Source organism: Heloderma suspectum, chromosome 5, assembly GCF_057233095.1.
Source record: "Heloderma suspectum isolate Gila_16-S chromosome 5, 16-S_ref, whole genome shotgun sequence".
Classification (NCBI taxonomy): domain Eukaryota; kingdom Metazoa; phylum Chordata; class Lepidosauria; order Squamata; family Helodermatidae; genus Heloderma; species Heloderma suspectum.
In genome coordinates, this window is record NC_139462.1 from 95,477,367 (window position 1) to 95,500,687 (window position 23,321).

The 23,321-nt window shown below is 44.4% G+C and overlaps 1 protein-coding gene across 1 annotated transcript in view; it reads left to right on the forward strand.

Annotated features, from left to right (window-relative positions):
- Positions 1–23,321, forward strand: part of KDR (kinase insert domain receptor) — a 60,063-nt gene that overhangs the window by 18,709 nt on the left and 18,033 nt on the right. Inside the window, exons 10-19 of the mRNA XM_084860313.1 lie at positions 4,335–4,491; positions 7,577–7,700; positions 9,232–9,340; positions 10,806–11,150; positions 13,054–13,200; positions 14,280–14,411; positions 17,868–17,974; positions 18,405–18,540; positions 20,432–20,536; positions 23,051–23,164. Of these exons, the coding sequence (XP_084716439.1) occupies positions 4,335–4,491; positions 7,577–7,700; positions 9,232–9,340; positions 10,806–11,150; positions 13,054–13,200; positions 14,280–14,411; positions 17,868–17,974; positions 18,405–18,540; positions 20,432–20,536; positions 23,051–23,164 (1,476 nt within the window). The remainder of the gene's footprint in view (positions 1–4,334; positions 4,492–7,576; positions 7,701–9,231; positions 9,341–10,805; positions 11,151–13,053; positions 13,201–14,279; positions 14,412–17,867; positions 17,975–18,404; positions 18,541–20,431; positions 20,537–23,050; positions 23,165–23,321) is intronic.

Genomic DNA, 23,321 nt, shown 5'->3' on the forward strand with positions numbered 1-23,321 from the left:
CCCCAGTCAACAGTCTGGCAGCAACTCTTTGAACCAACTGCAGTTTCCAAACACTCTTCATAGGCAGCCCCACGTAGAGCGCGTGCAGTAATCCAAAAGGAATGTAACTAAGGCATGTGTCACCGTGGCCAGATCAGACATCTTCAGGAATGGGCGCAGTTGGTGCACTAGTTTTAACTGTGCAGAATTACTCCTGGCCACTGCGGAAACCTGAGCATCCAGGCTTAGGGCTGAATCGAGGAGCGCTTCCAAACTGCGAACCTGAGTCATCAGGGGGAGTGTAACCCCATCCAACACAGGCTGAATCCCTACTCCCTGATCTGCCTTTTGACTGACCAAGAGCACCTCTGTCTTGTCTGGATTAAGTTTCAATTTGTTCTCCCTCATCCAGTCCATTACTGATGCCAAATACTGGTTAAGGACAGAAACAGCTTCCTTGGAATCTGGTGGAAAGGAGTATAGAGCTGGGCGTCATCAGCATATTGGTTGCACTGAACTCCAAAACTCCGGACAACCTCTCCCAGCAGTTTCATGTAGATATTAAATAGCATGGGGGACAGAACAGAACCCTGAGGGACCCCGCAAGCTAATGGCCACAGAGTCGAACAGGCATCCCCCAACATCACCTTCTGAGTTCGCCCTGCAAGGAAGGAATGGAGCCACTGTAAAACAGTACCCCCAAGTCCCATCCCAACGAGGCATCCCAGAAGAATACCATGGTCGGTGCTATCGAATGCTGCTGAGAGGTCCAGCAGAACTAACAGGGACACACTCCCCCTGTCCAGTTCCTGGCGTAGGTCATCCACCAAGGCGACCAAAGCTGTCTCCGTCCCATACCCAGGCCTGAAACCAGATTGAAATGGATCAAGATAATCCATTTCATCCTTGAACCCCTGGAGCTGGGAGGTCACCACACGCTCTAATACCTTGCCCAAAAATGGTACATTAGAGACTGGACGATAGTTATCTTTTATGGTGGGATTCAGGGAAGGCTTCTTCAACAGCGGTCTCACAACCATCTCTTTTAAGGATAATGGAATAATATCTTGTTCCAAAGAGGCATTAACCACTCCCATAATCCAGTCAGCCAGTCCTCCTCTGGCCTCTTTAATAAGCCAGGAGGGGCAAGGATCCAGCATACACATGGTGGCTCTCACCGCTTCAAGAATCCTGTCCACATCCTCAGGCTGCACATATCGAAAAGAATCCATCAATACTGAACAAGCAGGAGCCAAAGTGACATCCACAGGATCTGCATCAACTACAGCATCCAAGTCCGAACAGATCCGAGCGATTTTATCAGCGAGGTGCTTAGCAAATTGTTCACAGCAGGCTGACGAGTGGTCAGAATTTTTTTCACATGGGCCAGGATGTAGAAGGCCCCTGGCCATTCAAAACAGCTCTGCTGGCCAGCTCCCTGCAGATGCAATGGTGGCAGAAAAGAAAGCTGTCTTTGCTGCCCTCACTGCCACAGAGTAGGCTTCACCATCTATCTATCTACCTATCTTCTATCTATCTCTTTGAATATTATATATATAAAAAATATGTACTAACGAGATGTCCCCAAGCACACCCCTTTGCTTTCTCCTATGAAATAAAATAGTCATTACTCATTTCTGGGAGGCAAAGTAGGATGTTCTACTTGGGTACACAGTTGTGATAAAAACAATCTGACTCCATCAAGGGGAGACCTAGTCTGGCATTGGGCTTACAGTTTAAGTAAATATATGAGCCAGAAGCAGGGCCATCCCGAGTAGTTCCGCCCCTGATGTCACACATGTCACATAGCCCCTCCCACTAATGTCTGCACATACAGTGGAAACGCCTTCAGTGAGGGGACGTCCCCGTGTACAGCATGGATATCTGGGGGAGGAGCTACATATGACATGCTTGGCTTCAGGGGCATAGCTACTTGGCCCAGCTCCACTTCCAGCTTACTTAGTTACTTCACCTGTAAGTCTTATGGCAGAATAGGCATTTGCTTCATAGAAATGAATGAGAGCCATTTTCTTTGATAGGAGAAAGTAAAGAAGTGTGCTCTGGGAAACTGAGGCTTCAGTTAATCAGACTAGAGGTCCATATAGTCCAGCCTCCTGTTTCCCACAGGAGCCAACCAGATGCCTCTTACAAGCCCACAAGCAGGACATGAGGATAAGAGCCCTCTCCTGATGTTGTGCCCCAGTGATGGGTATTTAGAGGCATACTGCTTCTGAAACCTAGATGTTGCTTATTAGCCATCAGGACTAGTAGCCACTGATAGGCTTTTCTTCCATGAATGTGTCTAATCCCCTTTTAGAGCTGCCTGAGCGAGTGACCATCTTGTGGCAGCGAATTCCATGAATTAATTATACGCCGTGTGAAGAAGCTCGTCCTTTTGCCCATCCTGAATCTCCTGTCCTGTATTATTGGATGGCCCCAAGTTCTAGTATTGTGAGCAACACTACTGTAATGGGCCTAAATCTCTTCCCTACCCTGATGACTGTAGTGATTGATAGTCAAGCGTGCTATTACCTGCTTAGGTCCATTATAGATTATGTTTATTGGTCACTGGGGTAGGGAGAGTGGGAGAGAATATTGGAAACTGGCATAGACGGTTAAAAATGCCAGGAGTGAAATTCCCAAATGACCACTATTTTAAAGGGCATCCATCCCTTCGTTTATAACTCTGCATCACTAATTCTCACTCTTCTGACTCTTTCGTAGCTCTTTACCCTATCACGGAATGAGTTGCAGCAAAATATGTGAGCTACCTCCATGGGAAAGTATTGTGTTTGAGACAAGGTCCTTGGTCTTTGGTACCTGATGAGTGCTGGATGCTTCAGTCGTGCCACTGACAATGCAGTCATTGATTTAATGAATGAGCTGCATAGAAATCACAATCTGACAGCTCCATAGTATGACATCTGTTTAAAAATGCATGTTAATGAGTGTTTGAACACCTCTGGCCTCTATCTATCTATCTATCTATCTATCTATCTATCTATGTATTTAAAAGTAGAGCTGTGCGCAAATGGTCTCCCAAAATTCTCTGCCCTATTTGTGGGCAGAGAAATTGGGAGGACAATTTCACCGAATCTTTCCAGGGACAGGAGAAAATCTCCAACAGTTTCTCACAGATAGGGATCACCACTGGAAGGGGTTGTACTACAGTGTCTTTCTCCATTCCTAAGTGGGGGCTGGCTGGTGGGGGGAGGGGTTGTGCTGCCAGTGCAAGTGCCCACAGTAGTAACTGCATTGGCCCCCTGGCCCCCATTTTATATACTCCACAATGTCCCATCCCTAGCATCATTCTGGGGCATTGTGGGAGAAGAGAGTGAAAGCAGCCACCATATAAAATTAATTGAAATGCAGGAAACCAAGGAGGCTACAGTCTGCCAGGTAGATGATTATACAATGAAAGAAAGGACAGTCAAGCACATTTCTCAGCCACCTCATAAGTAAGATAAGCACAAGAACCACATACCTGGCCCATAAGAATGTCTCCAAATTTTTCTTCTCTGAATTTCTTTTCGAAAGCAATTTCTTTTCTATCAAATTGAATGAGAATGGTTGAAAAAAAATGTGGGAGAAATTTTCAGCACAACACTAAAAAAATAAATAAATAAGGCAACCCAAAACAATTCAAGAAAGGCTCTGAATTTGATCCTTTATATATTTCAAATAAAACAATTTCATTTCCTCTATTTCCAAAGTTCAGAGGCATGTGCCAGTCTTTTTGTAGCCAAAACAGCACCAACTACATACATTCCCAGCAGGCTTGGGAAACCTCAAGGTTTGCAGAAGTACCAAAAAAACATCTTTTGGAAAAACCCTAAAGGCAGGGGAAATCCCCCCTCAACCCAGAAACACCCCAGTGAGGACTGAGCATGCTCAGTGGCCACAAAATGCCAGCTGATTGCTGGTGCAAACTCCCCCCCGCCCCGTACCACCAAAACCAGATGAGAGGTAGAATCGACTGGAGTATCATGGAGGAGAGCATGACTGACTGCAGCTCTGAATAGGAGCACTCTGCTCTGCAACATTTTGTTGTTGTTATTATTATTATTATATTTATTTATATCCCTGCTTTTTCCCAATGCTGGGACTCAAGCCGGCTTTACAACGTTAAAACTTATACAATTAAAACCTATAAATAGAAATATAAATACAAGTGTATAAAAGTTAAAATATAATTAAATCATCAATATTAAAATTGTAAAAATATCAAAACATTAAAAGACAACCACCACAACAAAAATAGTATTTTGTTGCACCTCCCACTCATCCTTAGTAAGCATGGTTTGATTATAGGAATCCAGTCATGTTATTCCTTCATGCATCTTTTTCCCCCGCAGTTCCACCTCAAATCGGAGAGAATGCTCTCTTAGCTCCTGTGGATTCTTATAAATATGGCTCCATGCAAATCCTAACATGTACAGTATATGCTGTGCCAGCAGTGGCCAAGATTCAGTGGTACTGGCAGTTTGAGGAAGAATGTACTTTCAATCCACAGTAAGTACGACATGATTTTGCCACTTATTTGGCACTAATGCATTGTGCTGGCTATTGTTCTGACTCTTTCTAAGGATTCAGTGGCTTTGGTATCCACCTTTTTCTGGTCTGGATCCAACATCCCCCTACATCCCATAACAGTGCCTAAGATCAGTTGAAAGTGCCTTTTTTGTAATGTTATTTGGGACTAAATAAAAGGACCACATACTTTTTGGCTGGGTGGGAGGAGTGTGAAAGCTTTTGTGAAAATGACACCCTATTCTCACTTGTTTCTGGTCATCTGTTTCCCTCCTCATTGGGTAGGGGCTGTAGCTCAGTGGTAGAACAGCTGCTTTGCATGTGAAAAGTTCCAGGTTCGATTCCTGGCTTCTACAGGCACGGCAGGAAACTTCTACAGGAGTGGCAGGAAAAGCTCCTGTTTGAAACCCTGGAGACCCGCTGCCAGTCAGTGCCGACAGTACTGGGCCAGATGGACCAATGGTTTGACTTGATATAAGGCAGTTCCTATCTCTAGAATACACACAGTCCTAAGTCTGATCAAAAAAATAAAATAAAATTGAATTGTATTTTGCTGTGCCTTATTCACTGGAATAGCTCTTCGGGGCAGTGAAGCTGGATAATAAACATATCTTTGGGCTACAGGAAGAGCAGAGGCTGTATCAAAAGATTCATTTCCACCCCTTCCTGGTGGTAGACACAACTTCCACCAACAATGCTATGGCTTTGTGAATGCAAAACCACTTGGGAATCAGCTGCAGGAACACATGCTGCTTGCTACACACAAGAAAGTGGCAGATGATTTCCCCCCCATACTTTTTTTCACTCTTCAGGCAAAACTCCCACTGACCTGGCTCACATGATGTGGTGTGGCTTGTCATGGGTTATTTAACCCACGACAAGCCGCAGCACCTGCGGATGCCACTTTGCATATCTAACCCCTGCTCGGGAGTTCTCGTGCTGTGTGAACCGATGACCGCAGGTTATGTGAGAGTTAAACAACCCTCACATAACCCATGGTCTGCTCTAGGGTGATGCAAGGATTGGTTTACCCTCACATAAACCCCTACACGGCAACCCCCGAGCACGGAACGGATATGTAAAATGGTGGCTGCACACGCCCCGCAGCCTCACCATGAGTTGAATAACCCATGGTGAGCTGACATGTTGTGCGAATCGGACCACTATATCATAGGGCTGTCCAAATTACTGTTCATTTTAAATATATGGTTTTTTTAAACCCTCTGTTTCTTGCGTTCAGGAATTTATTTTTTTTAATTGATAGCTTGGTACACTCTTGGAATGTTTGATTTAAGCCTATTTCTATCCTGCCCTTCCATACAGGAGGGGCCCAAGGTATCTGACAGCATGAAATCCAAAACAACAATTTAAAATATATAAGAAGTGCAGAGCTAATGGGAAATGCACTGTGGCCGTATCTGTCAGCCAGGGAATGAAGGGCTGCTTGGTTGTGTGCATGATTGCAAACTATTGCGAGATGCCTTGAGGATAATCTGATCAAAAGATGGGATATCAATCTGCTAAATAAATAAACAAATAAACTCTTCTTCTGCTCTATCCTCATATACTCTTTGGGCTTCAATTGTGCCATCCAGCTCAGCTCCTTAAATCTAATTGAAGCTATTGGGTTGGATCAGACTTAGTGAGATTTAGAGCAGAATCATTGGACTCAGTGGGACTTAAGTTAGTCATGACTTAACTCCTACTCATTTCAATGGGTCCACTCTAAGAAAGTCCCCTTGATTTCAGTGGGTCTGTTCAAAGTATGAGTCAGTCTGAATCCAACCCAGTGGGGTTTAAGCCGCCTAACTGGGCACAGGACTTTAGCTTTGGGCACCTGCTGTTTCTCAGCTCTGAACGGTTTTGGTCCTGTTGTTGTTGTTTATGCTCATGACAGACACTTGTGTTTTTTGCTCTGATTTCCTCATGGCATCCCACTGCTGAATTTGACACAGTGTCTTATCTCTGTGAAAGTGTATCTCAGAGGAAGCGCCTTGATTGATGTTAGGGGATGATAGAGTAAGCTTTTGACCAAGGGCCACTCCACTTCCCTTATCTTAGTTTTGCACAAGGCCAGGCTTCCTTTTAGGAATGACGGGGGGGAAAAGGAGCCAGCTTTCCTGTTGTTGTTTTTAAAATGACTTCCACTATCTTCTTCCTTTGGTGCCTAATCATTTCCTACACAAAGCCCAGTATCCTAGAGAAATACTTTAGGGAATCCAGTGATTTCTGTGATGCACTCTGTCTTCCTTTTGCACCAAATTAACTCAAATGGTCAATTTTATGAATGGAGGTTTGTTCCCAAAATAGCTGCTTCTCCCCGATCAGTATCCTGATTGGGCTGACCTAGTCAGAATAATGAAGGCATTTACCGCTAGGCCCTGGGAACTTCTGTTTTTGTGTAGTAGCAAGGTCTCGGAAGGTTGGGTATAGCTTGAGATTTTATTCATTACATTACAAGTGGTACCTGCATCATCACCCACAGAACAGGAGTTCTGCTGAGGGTTCCAGCCAGCCAGCCAGCCAGCCATGCCCACCCCCCCAGGATACTATAAGCTATAAAGGACTTAAGCTGGCCAATTCACACACCCCTGTCTCATTTTTCTGGTTTTCTTTTCCAGTTGGCACTCAACATTCTGTGGCTCCCAGAGGCCACTGAGTGGGCTCAATACTCATTAGCCTGTTCTTTTAAAAAATATATTTTGTACTTCTGCATGCCTTGGGGTTCACCCAAGCATGCTGAAACCTCCCTCTTGTTTCTCAGTGGCCCAGTCCTGTTGGCACTCAAGCACTTGAGTTCACTATTAGAGGGGATGATACTCATAGCTCACTCTTCCTTTAGAGCAGTTTACGCAGGGATTCCAATAGCCTTTAATCTGGACTGTCTTCAACAATTCTTCTGCATCAGATGTTCCCAGACCCTTTATTATGTCCGTAAAGATTTTCAGGCATGCTATTGCCCTATGTTCCTGTCACTACATTATGGATATATATCTTGGACATTTGCTAATGCAAGCAAATACACAAAGAGTTTAAGGGTGATTTTTCCGTGATCTTTCTCTCTCAGACAAGCTGGACTAGGGAACAATCCCTACGCCTGTAAGAAATGGAAAGACATAACTGACAGAAGAGGTGGAAATCAGATTGAAATAGTAAAACCCCAGTTTGTTGCTATTGCTGGGAAAACGAAGGTGAGCCAGTCATCTTTTGTTCCTATTTGAAATGCTGTTTGAAAGTATTGGGGTCAAATTGAATGTACTGGCAAATTTGTGAATATTATTATCTTGGGCCTATTATGATCCTAAACACAATTACACATTACCATGCCAATGGATACAGAGACATAATTCCCATGTAAATCAGTGAGATTCTCAGGGGGACATGCAGGGTTGTGTCCATGAAACTGAGAGCCAGTGATGGAAATTATTGGACTGGGTTTAAACCCAGAAGCCTGGGTTTAAAGCCCACCTCTGTTATGGATACTCCAGGTGGTCTTAAATACTGTCCCTCAATAACTCACCTGTAAAATTCGACAGGTCATGGTATGCCTCACAGAGTTGTATTCAAGGCAAATACAATAAAGAGTAAAAGATTTGCAAACGTTCTTAGGGCAGTATCCAATGGGTGTACATATGCCTCTGCCGATTCTCTTGCGCCCCACAGATTCCGTTGTGGAAGTGGGACCCACCACTAGCGCAACAGAAATTTTCTAGTGGAAGCCCCAAAATGAGTGGAAGAGTTCTTTTCTGGATTGGGACCAGTGAGTGGAGCTCCCTTATGTGAGTTCCGCCAACCTGCCCTGTTCCAGAAACAAGTGTTTTTGCTCATTTCTGATTGGCCATGGAAGTGCTAAATTTCTGTTCCACAAGTGGTGGGGCCCTTGCGGATGGGAATTAATGAGGTACAAGAGAATTGGCAGGGGCGTACACACCCCATTGGATCCTGCCCTAAGTATTTTTAGCTTCAATCCTGAACATTTATCCTGAACATTTGTTATCAATCTTGAACATTTGTTACAAACATATGCATTGAAATGCATGATAAAAAATTAGCAAAGAGAGAGAGGGGCATGGGGAAAGTATAATTGAAATTATCAACTATTTTAAAAATTGGAAAGCATTTATAAATGATAAAACATGGTAACAGATTTCAAAGTGAGTTTGCTGCAGCTAAGTATGTGTGGGACTATGACAAATGGCATTTAACCATTCTTGTTGACTGTCAGCACAATCCTATGTATGTTTACTCAGAGGCAAGTCCTGTGGTGTCCAATGGGATTTGCTTCCAAGTAAGTGTGTTTTGGGTTTCAACTTAAGGACGAAAGCCTGAACAATTTAGAGAGTAAGTCATGTTGAAGTCAGTGAGACTAACTTTTGTATAAACAGGCTTTGGGTTGACCGGCATGGTACAGAAGGAATGCTGAGGAAAGTGTTCTATTTTCAGTTTTTCTTAATGTTGAGATCTCTATTGACAACAATAAGAACTCTATTGACAATGGTTTAGGAAGGGTAAACAGTTTCACTTTTGTTTGCCTGGATGGGTAACCAGCAGGTCATGTAAGCTCCAGATTTAAACAGGATACCTAAAACAATGGTGGGTTGTGTTGCACTGGAATTTTATGATAGCTACATGGCAAGATGTTCAGCTGACTTATTGTGCAAAATTCAGTTACGCCCTTTAGCATCAGTGTGGCATGAAATTGCTTGACTTGTTCTCTTGTAGACTGTAAGCAGCCTCATAATTCAAGCAGCAAATGTGTCCGCTTTGTACAGATGTGTTGCTACTAACAAAGCTGGAGAAAGCGAGAGGGTCATCTCCTTTCATATTACCAGTAAGTATAACATGAGTGTTTGCAATTAATATATCCTTTCATTAAACGTATCAGGCTCCTTACCCTTCTATACTGTCAATATGGAAAAACACTTCCTGAGTATACGTAAGACTAACAAACAATGCCTTATAACGGTTATAAATGAGGAATTGTTACTTACTTTTAAGGTAGGGTTTTCTGTTTTAAGCTGTAAACTGAACTTTGAACACTTCCAGTTCAGTTTGTGAAAAGTGAAACGTCAACTAAAATTATGTTCTAGATGTAGTAAACAAAAATGGTGTGTTTACATGAGACATCATATTAAAGCTGACTGCCTTGGGTGCTTCCAGACGGAGGGATCCTAGAAGGGGTTGTGCAGCTATTTTGTCTTTTTTTTTTCTTAAGAAAAAAGACAGAAGTACAGGCGGAAAAACACGGGCAGAATTATGAGTGGAAGATGAGTGGAATTTTATGGCCCCTCCACAGTGGTCAAAGTGTGGTTAGTCTTTAGGTATGGTTATGCAACTTCAACCATAGTTTAGGAAGCTGGCTTGTTTCAACTCACCATAGTTAAGATTCAGGCTCAGATGCAATGCTAAACTCTGGTTAATTGAAACTGGAAGAGAAAGTTCCTGATCTTGTGGTCGCACTGGAGGGAAGGTGACTTGGGGGACCACACAAGTCAGAGGATCATGCACTTAATAATAAACCATTGTTTATCGTTATGTCTAAACCAGGCCTTTGTGTGAGGTAGGCGAGATCTGGTGATTGGAGTTGCCCTAGGGTGGAGTCTTAATGTGTTGACTAAACAATAAATGGTTGCCTGTTTCTACCTGTAGCCAGGAGCATACAGGTGAAGGACCAAATACACTGTGACTACTTAGGACACTGCACTATTCATTAATGAATTATTAGTTGGATAATTAGTTTTCCAAACAATCTGATTAGATTAAATCAGCTTTCTCTAGCCTTCTGCCCTCCAGATGTGTTGGACTACAACTACCAACATCTCCCTGGGAGTTGTAGTCCATCACATCTGGAGGGAATGAGGCTGGTGAAGGTTGGATTAAAAAATTCCAGTGAGGCTGGTGACTCAAATGCCAGTCGGGCATTGCATCCACTCCGGGTTTCAGTCAGAACTCTAAAGGAGCTCCAAGATGCAAAGGTCCTTTAGAGTTTTGACTGAAACCCAGAGCGGATTCACCATCCCACTGACATCGGAGCCACCAGCTTCCACTCAACAGTCCTTTGTTTTAGTAGCTCTTGGGGGGGCGGGGGTTATTGCACATGTTCAGTTTGATTCTTGATTCCTTGGTACTTCATAGCCAGAATGCATATGAACTGATCATATGGTAAAGAACAGGAGAAATCCCATGATTTTCGAAATGAAAACATTACCCTTATCCTTTCAGTATGAAACCCCTGTCTCTGAGCATGATGGATGATGACTTTCTCTCTCTTCTAATAACTTCATTTTTGTTTACAGGAGGCCTTGAAATTAATCTTCATCCTAAAAGCCAGCCTACTGAGAAGCACAATGTGTCCTTGCGGTGCACAGCAGACAAGCTCACTTTCGAAAACCTGACATGGTTTAAGTTAAGCCCTCGTGCCTCCCTGACACACCTTGGGAAATTGCCCATGCCTGTTTGCAAGAACCTGGACGCTCTTCAAAAACTGAATGCCACAGTTGCGAGTGCCAGTGGGGAAAATGTTGCCATGGAACTCCTTCTCTGTAACATTTCCCTCCAAGATAGTGGGGATTATGTATGCATAGCTCAGGACAAAAAGACCAAAACACGGCACTGCCTTGTCAAACACCTCACTATTCATGGTAAGCCCATGCAGTTTGAAAACTAGAGAAACTGTCCCCTATTTTGATTAGGAATGAATAAACCCACCTGTTTCCAATCACTTCCATATGTGTTCACTCATAAATCCATTACATCCCATTTCTACACTTATGTGAATTTTTTAAAAATCCACACAAAATATGGTGTGCAGATACATATTTAAATACATACTTTCAAAATATGCATTTTAAAATACACATTTTTGAAAGCTTTGCCATAACATTCAGGAACTCTAAAAGCCGGTGGATATTTTCTGATCTATACATTATTCCGTGATCATGTCAGCTCATATATTGGAATGTGCAAAAATTGAATTCCTCAAGCATCCCTAATTATAATAGCAGTGTGCAATGCATTGTCTTTGGGCTGCACGTGGCCTTCAGAAGAATTTAATGGAAGTTTCTAGTGCTCTTTGTTTGTAGATAGCAAGTGGGCCATAGAGGCAGAACAACTAGAGAACAAAGAGAAAGATAAAAGGAAGTGCTTCTTAACACAGCATATAATTAACTTGTGGAATTCATTGCCTCTAGGTTTGGTGATAGCCAGTAGTTAACTTTAAAAATGGGTTGGGCGACTTCATGGAGGACAGAGATCCAAGGCTGGTAGAATGGGACCTCTTTGTTTAGAAGCAGTGTCCCTTTGATGAGACTTCATGGAGGACAGAGATCCAAGGCTGGTAGAATGGGACCTCTTTGTTTAGAAGCAGTGTCCCTTTGATGAGACTTCATGGAGGACAGAGATCCAAGGCTGGTAGAATGGGACCTCTTTGTTTAGAAGCAGTGTCCCTTTGATGAGACTTCATGGAGGACAGAGATCCAAGGCTGGTAGAATGGGACCTCTTTGTTTAGAAGCAGTGTCCCTTTGATGACCAGTAACACACAATGATTATTCAAGTGCTAGGCTGGATTGACTCTGACTTCTACCCAGCAACGCAGTGTTCATGTTCTTAGAATGCTCACGCATGATGCTTTCATAGGTGACCATTCCTAAGCCCACCTCATGCTTCTAAGAGGTTGACTCAGGGGAGGGGAGGGGCCATATGCAGCTCAGTGGTAGAGCAGCTACTGTGCATGGAGAAGGCCCCAAGTTCAACACTTGGTTTCTCCAGGTAGGGCTAGGAAAGAAACCTGCCTGAAACCCTGGAGAGCCACTGCCAGTCAGTGCAGACAATACCGGGCTAGACTGGCCAATGGTCCGACTCAGTACATGGCGGCGCCCCGTGTGCTCCTTCCTATGACTCATGTTGAATATGACATTTTAACAGTATCAAGGCTCTTCCCCCCCACAACTAAATAAACCTGAGGATCAGGCAAAAATACTAGCGGTGCGTCTGTGTTTCCATGTGCACTCCCGATTTGAGCAAAGGTGGTTCCCAAAATTCCTGGCCCTCTGTCTATTCAAAAAGCAATTCAGCATCAATCACATCATAGAAAAATGCAGAGCAAGGTACATTGTACCAAAATAATTATTTAAGATTTATGGCAGTTCTTGACGTGTGGCATGAATGTTTTCCCGGCACAAATCCACGGATCATGTTCGCTCTGTCTGTCTGTCTCTCTCTTAATGTAACACTGTGGTGCACATGCCTCTTTACCTGGAGATTATCTTTGTGTAAGGAAAATATATTAAATGGTCCTCAAGTGAAAACAAATCCTAAATCTAACTAATGTCTTTGAAATGTTGTGTAGCTGTGCTGGTATTTTGGGTGTCTGTAGTGGGAGAGTTTAGGAATGAATGCAATTTTAAACTGGGCCATTCATCTCATAGCTTAGCTGTTAACCATTGTGCTTCAGCACCTTAATAACTTTTCAATAGCAGAAGATTTGTGATTCCAAAATGGCATTTTCAGATCCTGCATTTAAAAATGTTCTGCCTTACACACAGAACCAGTGGCACCCACAATTACAGAGAACCCTGAGAATCAGACGGCAAATATCGGTGAAACTATAGAAGTAACTTGCATAGCAAATGGGATTCCTGCTCCACTCATCACATGGTTTAAAAACAACGAATCCCTTATTGAAGATTCAGGTGAGACAATGTTCTGTCCTGCAATTCCATTTGCGGACTTGCTTACATAAAAATCCCATTGATTTTGTTTACTTAGTGTCACGTTCCTTGGTCCTCCCCCTTCGCAATCAACACACTCCAGGATACCAGGCTTCAGGCTTACTACAACTACCAGGTTCCTTACAAATGCAGGTTCTAGGAAACTCTCAGGCTACAAAGGAAACAGCTACTCCACACAATTACGAATATCAATAGAGGAACCGAAGTGGAAGTTAGAGAAGTTGCCAGCAGTTTGAATGAGAACTTCCTGGCCAGACTAGCTTAGGGGGCATGCCCCTCCCTTACAGTTGCTCCCACCTACATAGGCTTTCATACATAGCCAACCTGGAGGAGTGCCTGACCTCCGCCTCTAACTTTTCCCGCTTCACTCTGCGATAGACCCTAGCATCCCTCAAATCATGCCCCTCACTCTCCTCCTCCCCCGAAACCTGGGTTCTCATGGAGTAGGAAAGGAGAGGCCCTTCAGGCTGAGCCATCTGTGCGCCAAGGTCAGGGAAAGAAGGCGATATCTAAGGTCACTAGGGCGGGAGCCTACCCCTGTTCTGGCTATTCCCATTCTGAATCTGAGCTGCTAGATACATGCTCAGATTCATTCCTGACATTTAGGATGCTTCCAGATGAGGTTTTTATCCTGCCTCATTCATGGCATTTTATGGGGGTGGGTGTCCTGTTTATGCATTCAAGCCAGTAAGGTGTAGTGGTTGGAGTGCTGGACTGTGCAAAAGCCAGGAAAACCCCAGACTATCAGCAGTTGGGGAAAAGAGAGGGTGGCCAGGGGAAGGGGCGTGGCCATCTGAGGAACCTGCACTAGGATTACGGGGGGAGAGTGTTTAACCTCACCCCACAGTGCTCCTGACCCTGATCCCTGTTGGTACACTGTTTCCTTGCTGGTACATGGTGGAAGATAAGAAAACCCAAAGCAAAAATGTACCTACCTCAATGTCATTGTCTTAACCACAAAGGCCAAGTCAAATTAACAACAACAGAAGAAAAAAACATTGTGTGTGTGTGTGTGCATCTCTCTCTCTGTCTTCCTCAAGGTATTGTTTTGAAAGATGGGAACCGAACGCTCACCATACGAAGGGTGAGGAAGGAAGATGAAGGACTCTACACTTGTCGTGCATGTAATATCCTGGGTTGTACAAAAGTGGCAACATTTTTTGAAGTGAAAGGTATGTATCGCTGTGTACCTCTGGTTTGGTATTGCAAAGTGTTGCTTTCCACTTCCTTGATATTTTATTTTATCCGTGTTTAAATGTACATTCGTTTTACAAGCTCTCTTGCAGAAAAAGCATTGAGCTCATTGGGAGATGGGTGATTCATGGGTGGTTAAGTTGAATCAGAGCTGAGGGAAAGCAAGGGCAGTATCCAGTTTGGCACTAGCACTAACATAATTACATTGCGCTAGCATAAGCTGCCACAGAAACCCACTGTGCTCGCAAATGCTATTGGCATTGGGCTAGCAGACATCTTAAGAAGTAAAACAAAAATCTGGAGGGGCAGGGAACTTGGTGGGCCCCATGAGCTGTGTTTCATGGGCACCATATTGAAGACCCCAGGCTGGAAGTAGCTTACACTGGCGCAACATAATTTATGTTGGCGTTAGTGCTGAATTGGATCCTGCCCCATGGTTGCTAAAATCTGGGTCCAAGCAGGGAGACCGGAAGCTGTGTGGAAATCAAGGAACAAAGACCTCAAATTGCCGAATTCCAGATAATAGGGGGACAGGGAAAGGCTAGGAGAAAGCTACATACAGAGACCAATTGGATCAGCCAAGAGTGGCTCCTTTGACTTTATTTAAGTGAGTGGATAATTGCATGATCATTGCAAGTAAGCCCCCCCCCCCCCAATGTCAAAGATCACACCCTCCTTCAAAGCCTATGATCAGATTTCTTGTTCAAAATATTCATGTGCTATCTGCATATACAAATTTTTAATAAGAGCTGTCAAAATAGCGAGAGAAACCTTGCCCCAGTGTGATAATCTGCTGGTGTTTTTTTGTTTTACCAAGCAAGCCAAAGCTATATCCTGTTATTCTTATAGTCCCTAGCAGGAGATTGAAGTGATGTGCCATGTGACGTATTTTTGTTGGACAATGCCTGTAAATAGTCCTCCATGTAAATATGTGCATTTGGTTATCTAACAAATCTGACTTGTTGGAGTATAGCCTAGCATGTTTGGGGTTTTTTTTTCTTAGAAATGGGAAAATGTTTGTGAGATTGTTTCAAATGGTGGAATTTATGACCCGTCTTGTCACGGGCTATAGAATGATATTAAAACAATGAACCATTGTGAGGAGAAGCTGCATGATGCAAGATCTTGAAGTATAGGGGCACAGGGTAAATGTGGTGGCAGAAATGAGTTCTTTGGGTGCTGACTTGCAGAATATTTTAGTGGTAGTAAAGTTAATCTGTGTTTGCCAGTGGTAGAAATTTTACCATAGAAGCTACTGAGATTACTGGTCCATCTAGCCCAGTGTTGTCTATACCAGAGTAGTCAACCTTGTGCCTTCCAGGAATTTTAGACTACAACTCCCATAATCCCTAACCATTACTCATGCTGGCTGGGGCTGATGTGAGTTGCAGTCAAAAACATCTGGAGGACACCAGATCGCCCATATCTGGCCTACACTAACTGGTAGCAATTCTCCAGGGTTTCAGACAGTGATCTTTCCCAGCCCTCAAATATATAACAAGTTTTAATATAAAAACTAATATTTCATACATAGTTTAAAACAATAGATTAGCAGTCCAACAGTTTATCATAATACATAGTGCAATACTGATTTCCGCACCTCCCAAAAGGCTATACAAATATACAAAGCCTATATCGCAAACACATTTTTACCAAACTGGTCTCATCAGTGGAACAATAATTACAGCTTTTGCTAAAACAATATTTTCATGTTAAATTTTCTACATGGAACCAGTAAATATTAACTATACAGATTCTGTAATCCTTATCATGCAGTTGGTATCTGAATGCAAAAAAAAAAGGGCGGGGGGGACGCAAGAACATTCCCTCCTATATCCAAGGATGATTAGTTCTTTGTGTCTATAGCAGTCATTTACCACACCACAAAAAATAAACAGGACTGTTGTTTAGAAAAGTTTTTTAGATGCTGGCACACCGGCCAACTCCTACAAAAGTCTTGCATGCTTTGTTGTTTGTGACTGGTTAAGGACAGAGCCATTTTACTGGTGTTTATCTTTCCCAGCCCTACCTGGAGCTGATGGGTTTTGAACCTGGATCCTTCTGCATACTAGTTGCGTGCTCTGCCACCAAGTTACTGCCCTCCCACTATAGCAGGGGCAGGCAACTTGTAGGCCAAAACATCTGAAGGGCCACAGCTCCAATGACCCCTTACCATTGGCTCTGCTGGCTAGGCCTAATGGGAGATGTGGGCCAAAACATCTGGAGGGCTACATGCTGTCCATGCCTGCCCTACAGCAACATCAGGTTTAGGTACTTTGGCATCCAAAGGAAATGCTAAAATAGAATCACACTCTGTATCAGGTGCTGAAGCTCTTGGGTCTGTCAGCCCATTGTAATCATCCTACCTGGCACAGTGCCATGGAAAACTATAAACAGAGCCTCCATCTATGCTGTTTCCTGGTTAGAGCCAGCTATCCCCATCTGCAGTCTTAGTTCACTCTCTCCGCTCAGCATCTGCCAGTGAGCCCTTTCTTTCTCTGAACTGGATCATCCTCCACTCAAGTCTCATAACCAACCCAGTTTCACTGGTTTCCTTGGCCACTTGCTTCACTTAGGCTAGGATCCCTTGCTAGTTACCTAGCTTTTAAAAGCTTCTTCATGCAATCTGGATCGTTCCTTTATATCCATTCAGGGTGGAAGAAATAAGCCTGCGCAAACATAACTGGAGACTAAGGGAACAATCCAGCTAAACTAAAGCACTTTTAAGTCCCACTGATGGGAAAGTTTTGAACATGCAGTTCAACCTAAAAGTGCTTAACTTTGACTGGACCTTGTTCGTTTGTGTGGTGCTCGCTGGGGAAGAACTATAGCCAGGGGAGGCTGGAGGATCCGATTTTGGTAGGGCAGAGATTCTATTCTGGGTTTTAGTTATAACCAGCCAGAAGTCTGAAGGAGCTATCCAAGGTGCTGGACCCTATCCCTTGCCTGCTTTGCATGCAGAAGGTCCTAGGTTCAGTCCCTAGTATCTCCAAGTAGAGCTGGGAAAGACCCCTGTCCTAATACCTGGAGAGCCATTGCCAATCAGTGTCAACAGCACAGCTAATAGGCCAGTGGTCTAACTCCGTATGAGGCAGCTTCCTATCTTCCTAACCTTGCTGCCATAACCGTGTGTATCACTTGGTTTATTTCATAAATTTTAATAGAGAGGATGAATCTGAGAATGCATTGACCAGTATTATGGGCACCTCTTGGCTTCATTCACTTCAGTTGTGCTACAGTGGGGAATGTATGTTGCATACTCCTCCTCGATATGCTGTTTCCTCGACACGTTTTTGTCTTAGTTGACTTGCTACATGTTGGGCTTCTCAATTTTTCTTTTTTGAACAAGGAACCCTTTTCAGTACTTCAGCTGATGACCTATCCCAAGAGAATCTCAGCTCCTGTCAATGAACCATTCAATTGTTTCTTCCCAGGCACTGATGAGAAAACGAACCTCGAGCTCATTATTCTCGTTGGAACGGCAGTAATTGCCATGTTCTTCTGGCTGCTCCTCATCATCATTCTCCGGACTGTTAAACGGGTAACGAAACCAACTCTCCCACCGTCCTGTCGGCATCTATCTTGCATGGCAAATGAAAAGTGACAGGCCTCCTTTTGTGTTGTTTCTTGCATTGTCTTTAAATCAACAGCCGCATTTTTCCCCTCTTGGTACCATCACATTCTTGCTGGGAACTGAGGGCGTATAAAGTTTTGCTTTTTAATTGACCAGGCATTTAGTGGAAAGGGGTGGGGGTGGGGAATGTCCTTTTTCGGATATTAATCAAGCAAGTCATTAACAATGATTTGTGGGCACCTGGCCTGCGATGCAGTGGGGGGAAACTCCACGCTTGCATTCCTGTGGACTGAAAAAATAATAATGTTCCAGCAAAGCCAGTAAATGTGACAAGCTGCACATCGCCCAACCAATATGGATAACTTTATTTAATGCACATTGATGCTGCTTTTTTCAGGCCAATGGAGGAGAACTAAAGACTGGCTACCTCTCTATCATCATGGATCCTGATGAAGTCCCTATGGATGAACAGTGTGAACGTCTCCCTTACGATGCCAGCAAGTGGGAGTTCCCCAGGGACAGGCTAAAGCTAGGTGCGCTTTCTTCTTCGGAACAAAGAAGGGGGTGTCCCTTATCCTTGAAACTAGAGGCTGCTTTGGCTTGTGGGTGGCATTGGTTTGAGGACCATGTGATACATACCCAATATAGAGGTCACTGTGAGCTGTGCTTGAAACTCCGGGATAAGAACACCATGTATGCATTGGCACTCCTGAGTCTGCAAGGAATTCCTAGACTGGACACTTATTTATGTATTTATTAGCCACCTTCCGGGGTTGTTGCTCTTAAGGAGTTAGAGAAGGGGTGCGGAACTCTTGGCATGCAGATCTAATCCGGTCTGCCAGGCTCCCCGACTCACCCCATGGAGCCTCCTGGGGTTCCTCTGGAGGGGAATCCCTGCTGTTATCTCTGATCTCAAATTGGAGAGAACAGCGGGGATGCGAACCTGCGGGGACAGGGCTGGCACTGGGAAGAACACCCAGTTCTCCCAGGGCAGGCCAAGGTGTTTCATGGGGACACTGGGTGCTGCATGACGCCAGGGAATCAACCAGTGCTGGGAGCAACAGCAACAGTCAAGGCCCTTTCTCCTTGCTGGGAGAGGCATAGAATTCCATGCCTCTCCAGCACGAAGGAAGGCTAAAATGATAGGGGGCAGGCAGTGGAGGCTGGTGGCTCCGATGTCAGTGGTGCAGTGAATCTGCTCCGGGTTTCAACCAGAACCTGTCAGAACTCTAAAGGAGCTATCCAGTAGCTCCTTTAGAGTTCTGACAGGTTCTGACTGGAACCCGGAGCAGATTCACCATGCCACTGACAACAGAGCCACCAGCCTCCACTGGGGGCAGGACACTGATGTCAGTGGCCATGGTCACACCCATTGACACCATCCAGCCCATGGGGGCCAGTCTGGCCTCTCACCCACATACTGTTCTGCACACCTGAGTTAGAATTACAGTTTCCCAGGGGCTTTGTAGGGTTTAATCTGAACCGGAACTCAGCACTGGAACCCATCTGTTAGTAGCAGGCCTCAACCATAAAACATGCTATGAAAAATCCTAAGCCTGTAGAGAGTACCATTCCATTGCTATAGAGCCACCACAGCACACTTTCACACTTCTAAAGCTGGGAAGCGGGGCTTCCACCTCAGAGGGCCTAGTTCCCAAGCAGGTGAGCAGTGAGTCAAGAAGTCTGTGGTTCAAATATCGTCTTTGCCATGAACTCATTGGGTGGCCTTAGGCAAACCACTCCCACTCGGCCTCAGTACCCTCCATCTGCAACATACGGCAAAATAACACGGACTTACCTCACAGGTTTGCTGTCAGGATTGCAACTAGAGAACGCATGTGAACTGCTTTGAACCCTTGAAAGCGCTATAGACATGTTTATTATTATTGTTATTAGAACAGCAACAGGTTACTTCTACCATGCTTCTAGTGCTATGCCATGGGTAACCAATGTGTAGCGTAGGTTGCCACAAGAGGCACAGCCAGCAGCGGTTGGTGGCAGAACTGGCTAGGAGCTAAGAAGCCTGCCAGCCTGGCCAAGACAAAGAATTAGGCCTGCATTCTTGTCTTACTCCCCTGCACTATGCTGCTTTCTGCCCCTTCAATAGACTAGAGGCAAAATCATCCCATTCAGATGGGGCAACATATGTACTACAGTGTACCCTAGAGTACCACTATCTCATATTTTGATTTGTGACACAATTTCCAGGCATGTCGGCCAGCTCTGTTTACAAGGGCATGATGCAGCATGATGATTCTGCTTTTGTCTGACTGCTCCCTTTCTAGCTGTGGTGTTCCCTCACTCCTCCTTGTGAGCTTTCTCCACAGATCATTTTTACTGAACGGCTAGCTTTCTTTCCCATGACTTGGTCAGTGGACATATTAAAAGTTGCCCTTTTTCTTTCTCGTCTTTCTTTGCGTGCAGGTAAGCCACTTGGTCGGGGAGCATTTGGCCAAGTCATTGAAGCAGATGCATTTGGCATTGACAAAGCTACTACCTGCAGAACTGTTGCAGTCAAAATGCTTAAAGGTGAGAATCAAGAACTAAAAGCCACCTATGAAGGCAGTGCTGGGCAGTTAGCGCCTCTCAAGGACAGTAGCCCAATTTAGTTGTTCCGCATGTGGCTGTAATCAGCACACAAGGAGGGAGAGTGAGGACGAGCGTGCTTGCTTTTCCCCTCTCTGTTGCCATTCTTGTCACCCTCTTGTTCAGGGGTAGGCACTTTGGGAGGTCCAGGGGCCATTTCTGCCCCCAAACCCCACTGCAGGCTGCACCTCCCCCTCCCATGGCACTGCAGTGTGTGTGTGTGTGTGTAGGCAATGCGGAGCAGTTATGGAGTGCCAAAAGGGTCAAAATTAGCTTGGGCGAGAAGGCTTCAAAATGGCCACTCTGGACGCCATTTTGTTTTGTTTTGATTTAATTATTTTGCCATTTGGGGCAGGGGGAGGTGGTGGGGTTCAGAAAAGTGGGGAGCAGGGGCTGCATGCTGTCCATGGGCTGCACATTGCTCCCTCCCTCCCCCACTCACTGTAGGGCAACTGAGTGAGGAATCTTTTCTGTCCATAAAGTCTATTCCTGTGATTTAGAAGCCTGAAAAACCAGGGTTCTAAAGTGCATGGAAAGACTCTATAGACACAAGGGACTCCCCTTGTACAGAAAGTCACCCACAATATCTAGAGGGTAGGGATGTTAGAGAATTCCACCACAGACTCCAGTGAGGCCAGATTCTTTAGAATCTGCCCCCCCGAAGTCGGTGGCGGAACGGAGCAATCCCCACCACCACCCCGCAAAATTGTCCCGGGACGGACCCTACCTGGTGTCGGCCATCCAGTCCGTCCACTGCCCCTGGTCTGCAGCCATGAATGGCTGCCCCGGTCTGCGGCTGCCATTTGTGTCCCTGCGTTAGCTGTGATAGGCTACGTATATATTTACGTAGCCTATCACGAAAAGAGCAGGGATACAAATGGTGTAGCGGCCGCCATTTGCATCCCTGCTCTTTGCCATGATAGGCTACATAAATATATATGTAGTCTATCATGGCTAACGCAGAGACGCAAATGGTGGCTGCTACGGCGGCCACCATTTGCTGCCGCAGCCCAGCAGCGGACGGAAGTCCGGCTGTGGGCGAGCCCAGCCGGTGGCTCCGCAGACTCGCCATGGAGCGGAGCCAGCCAGGGGGGATTCCAGGGGGAGGGATGGATCGCCTCCCCCTCTCCGTGGATGCCCCAGACCAGAATGGGGAAGTAATTTGTACACCCCTAGTAGAGGGCCACAAGCATAGTGAAGAAAACTTTGTAAAATGCTTTTAATAAAGATAGGCTCAAGGTTTAGAGTGGAGCTCCTTTATAAATGTGTACGTTAATATGAGCAGACCATATATCTAAATAAGTATCCAGATGAAATTGACAACTGTAAGATACGTGTGCAAATGTAGCAAGAGCTGTAAGATCTTCAGACCATTGAATAATAGGTGGTGGGTGTTTATCCTTCCAGGTTTGGAGTACAAGTTCCCTATTCCATTCCTCTGGAATGTGAACTGAATGTTCACTTTATTATATCCCAAAATACTTTTATAAACAACTGCTGTAGGATTATCTGTATGTGAAGATGCAGTTAATTCCTCCAACACTATAGGAGCTGACCCTGGGTGCTGAAGCACTCATCACTGATGGCCAATATACAGACTCCAGAAGGTGCTGCAATTGAATATATTGCTTCCCATCAGTAGATAAGTGATATCTATGCCACAGTATTGAAAATGATGAAAATTCATCATCTTATCTATTAATTGATCTAATGTATAAATTCCACTGTCAACCAATTCCTCCACAAAAATGTTGTTTCTCTACTTTCACATCAGGATTCCTGCATAAAGTTAATTTAGCATGAGGATGAGGGCCAAACTGCAGCTGATGAGACATTGGCTGGGTTCATCCAACATGACAAGCCAGAGTATGGGTTGAGTATAGGTTGACTGTGGGTTGTTGTTGAATTGTGGTGTGAACCCAGCCGTGCTAACAAATCCATGGTTCAAACACAACCCACACAACCCATATTCAACCCATACTCTCTGGCTTGTCATGTAGTGTGAACCGGGTCATTATGTGACATATCTCTCTAGCTGCTGAAAAGTGGAACCATTCCTTTCTTTTGAATGTGCCTAGATCCTAGTGTCATCCATCCATCCTTTTTTTTTAACCAACGGTATTGTGAATAATTATTAAAAATTGATATGTCTTTTTTTATATGTTCCAGCTATTGGTGTTGTTGTTTGTAGTCCTTCCTTCTTTGTTTTGTTGTAAATTCAAATAAATTAAAAAAACAAAAAAATAGAACAGAGCTCCAAGTGCCCCACACAAGATTTTTCTTACCAATGTCACACTATTGCAAAGAAGCCACACAGACCTTTGGGACTGTGTATTTCTTTCCCTCCTTCTTTGATGGAAGGTGGCAGATGAACCTTCATTGCTATGCTATATATGATGTGTGTAGTCTGTCTATCTATCATCTATCATGTATCTGTCTTTTTCTTTTCATTTATAGAGGGTGCCACACACAGTGAACACAGGGCACTGATGTCTGAGCTCAAAATCCTCATTCATATTGGTCATCATCTCAATGTGGTTAACTTACTTGGGGCCTGCACAAAACCAGGAGGTAAGTGTTGGAAGACTTTTGTCACTTTGGGGGAGAGGGCATAGATAACTAGTAGAACACGAGCATTGGGGTTCAGTCCCAGGAGTCTGCCATGAATGATTTGAAGCACCTCATGTTGTAGACACTTGCAGCCTGAGGATCAACAATCAAGAAAGAG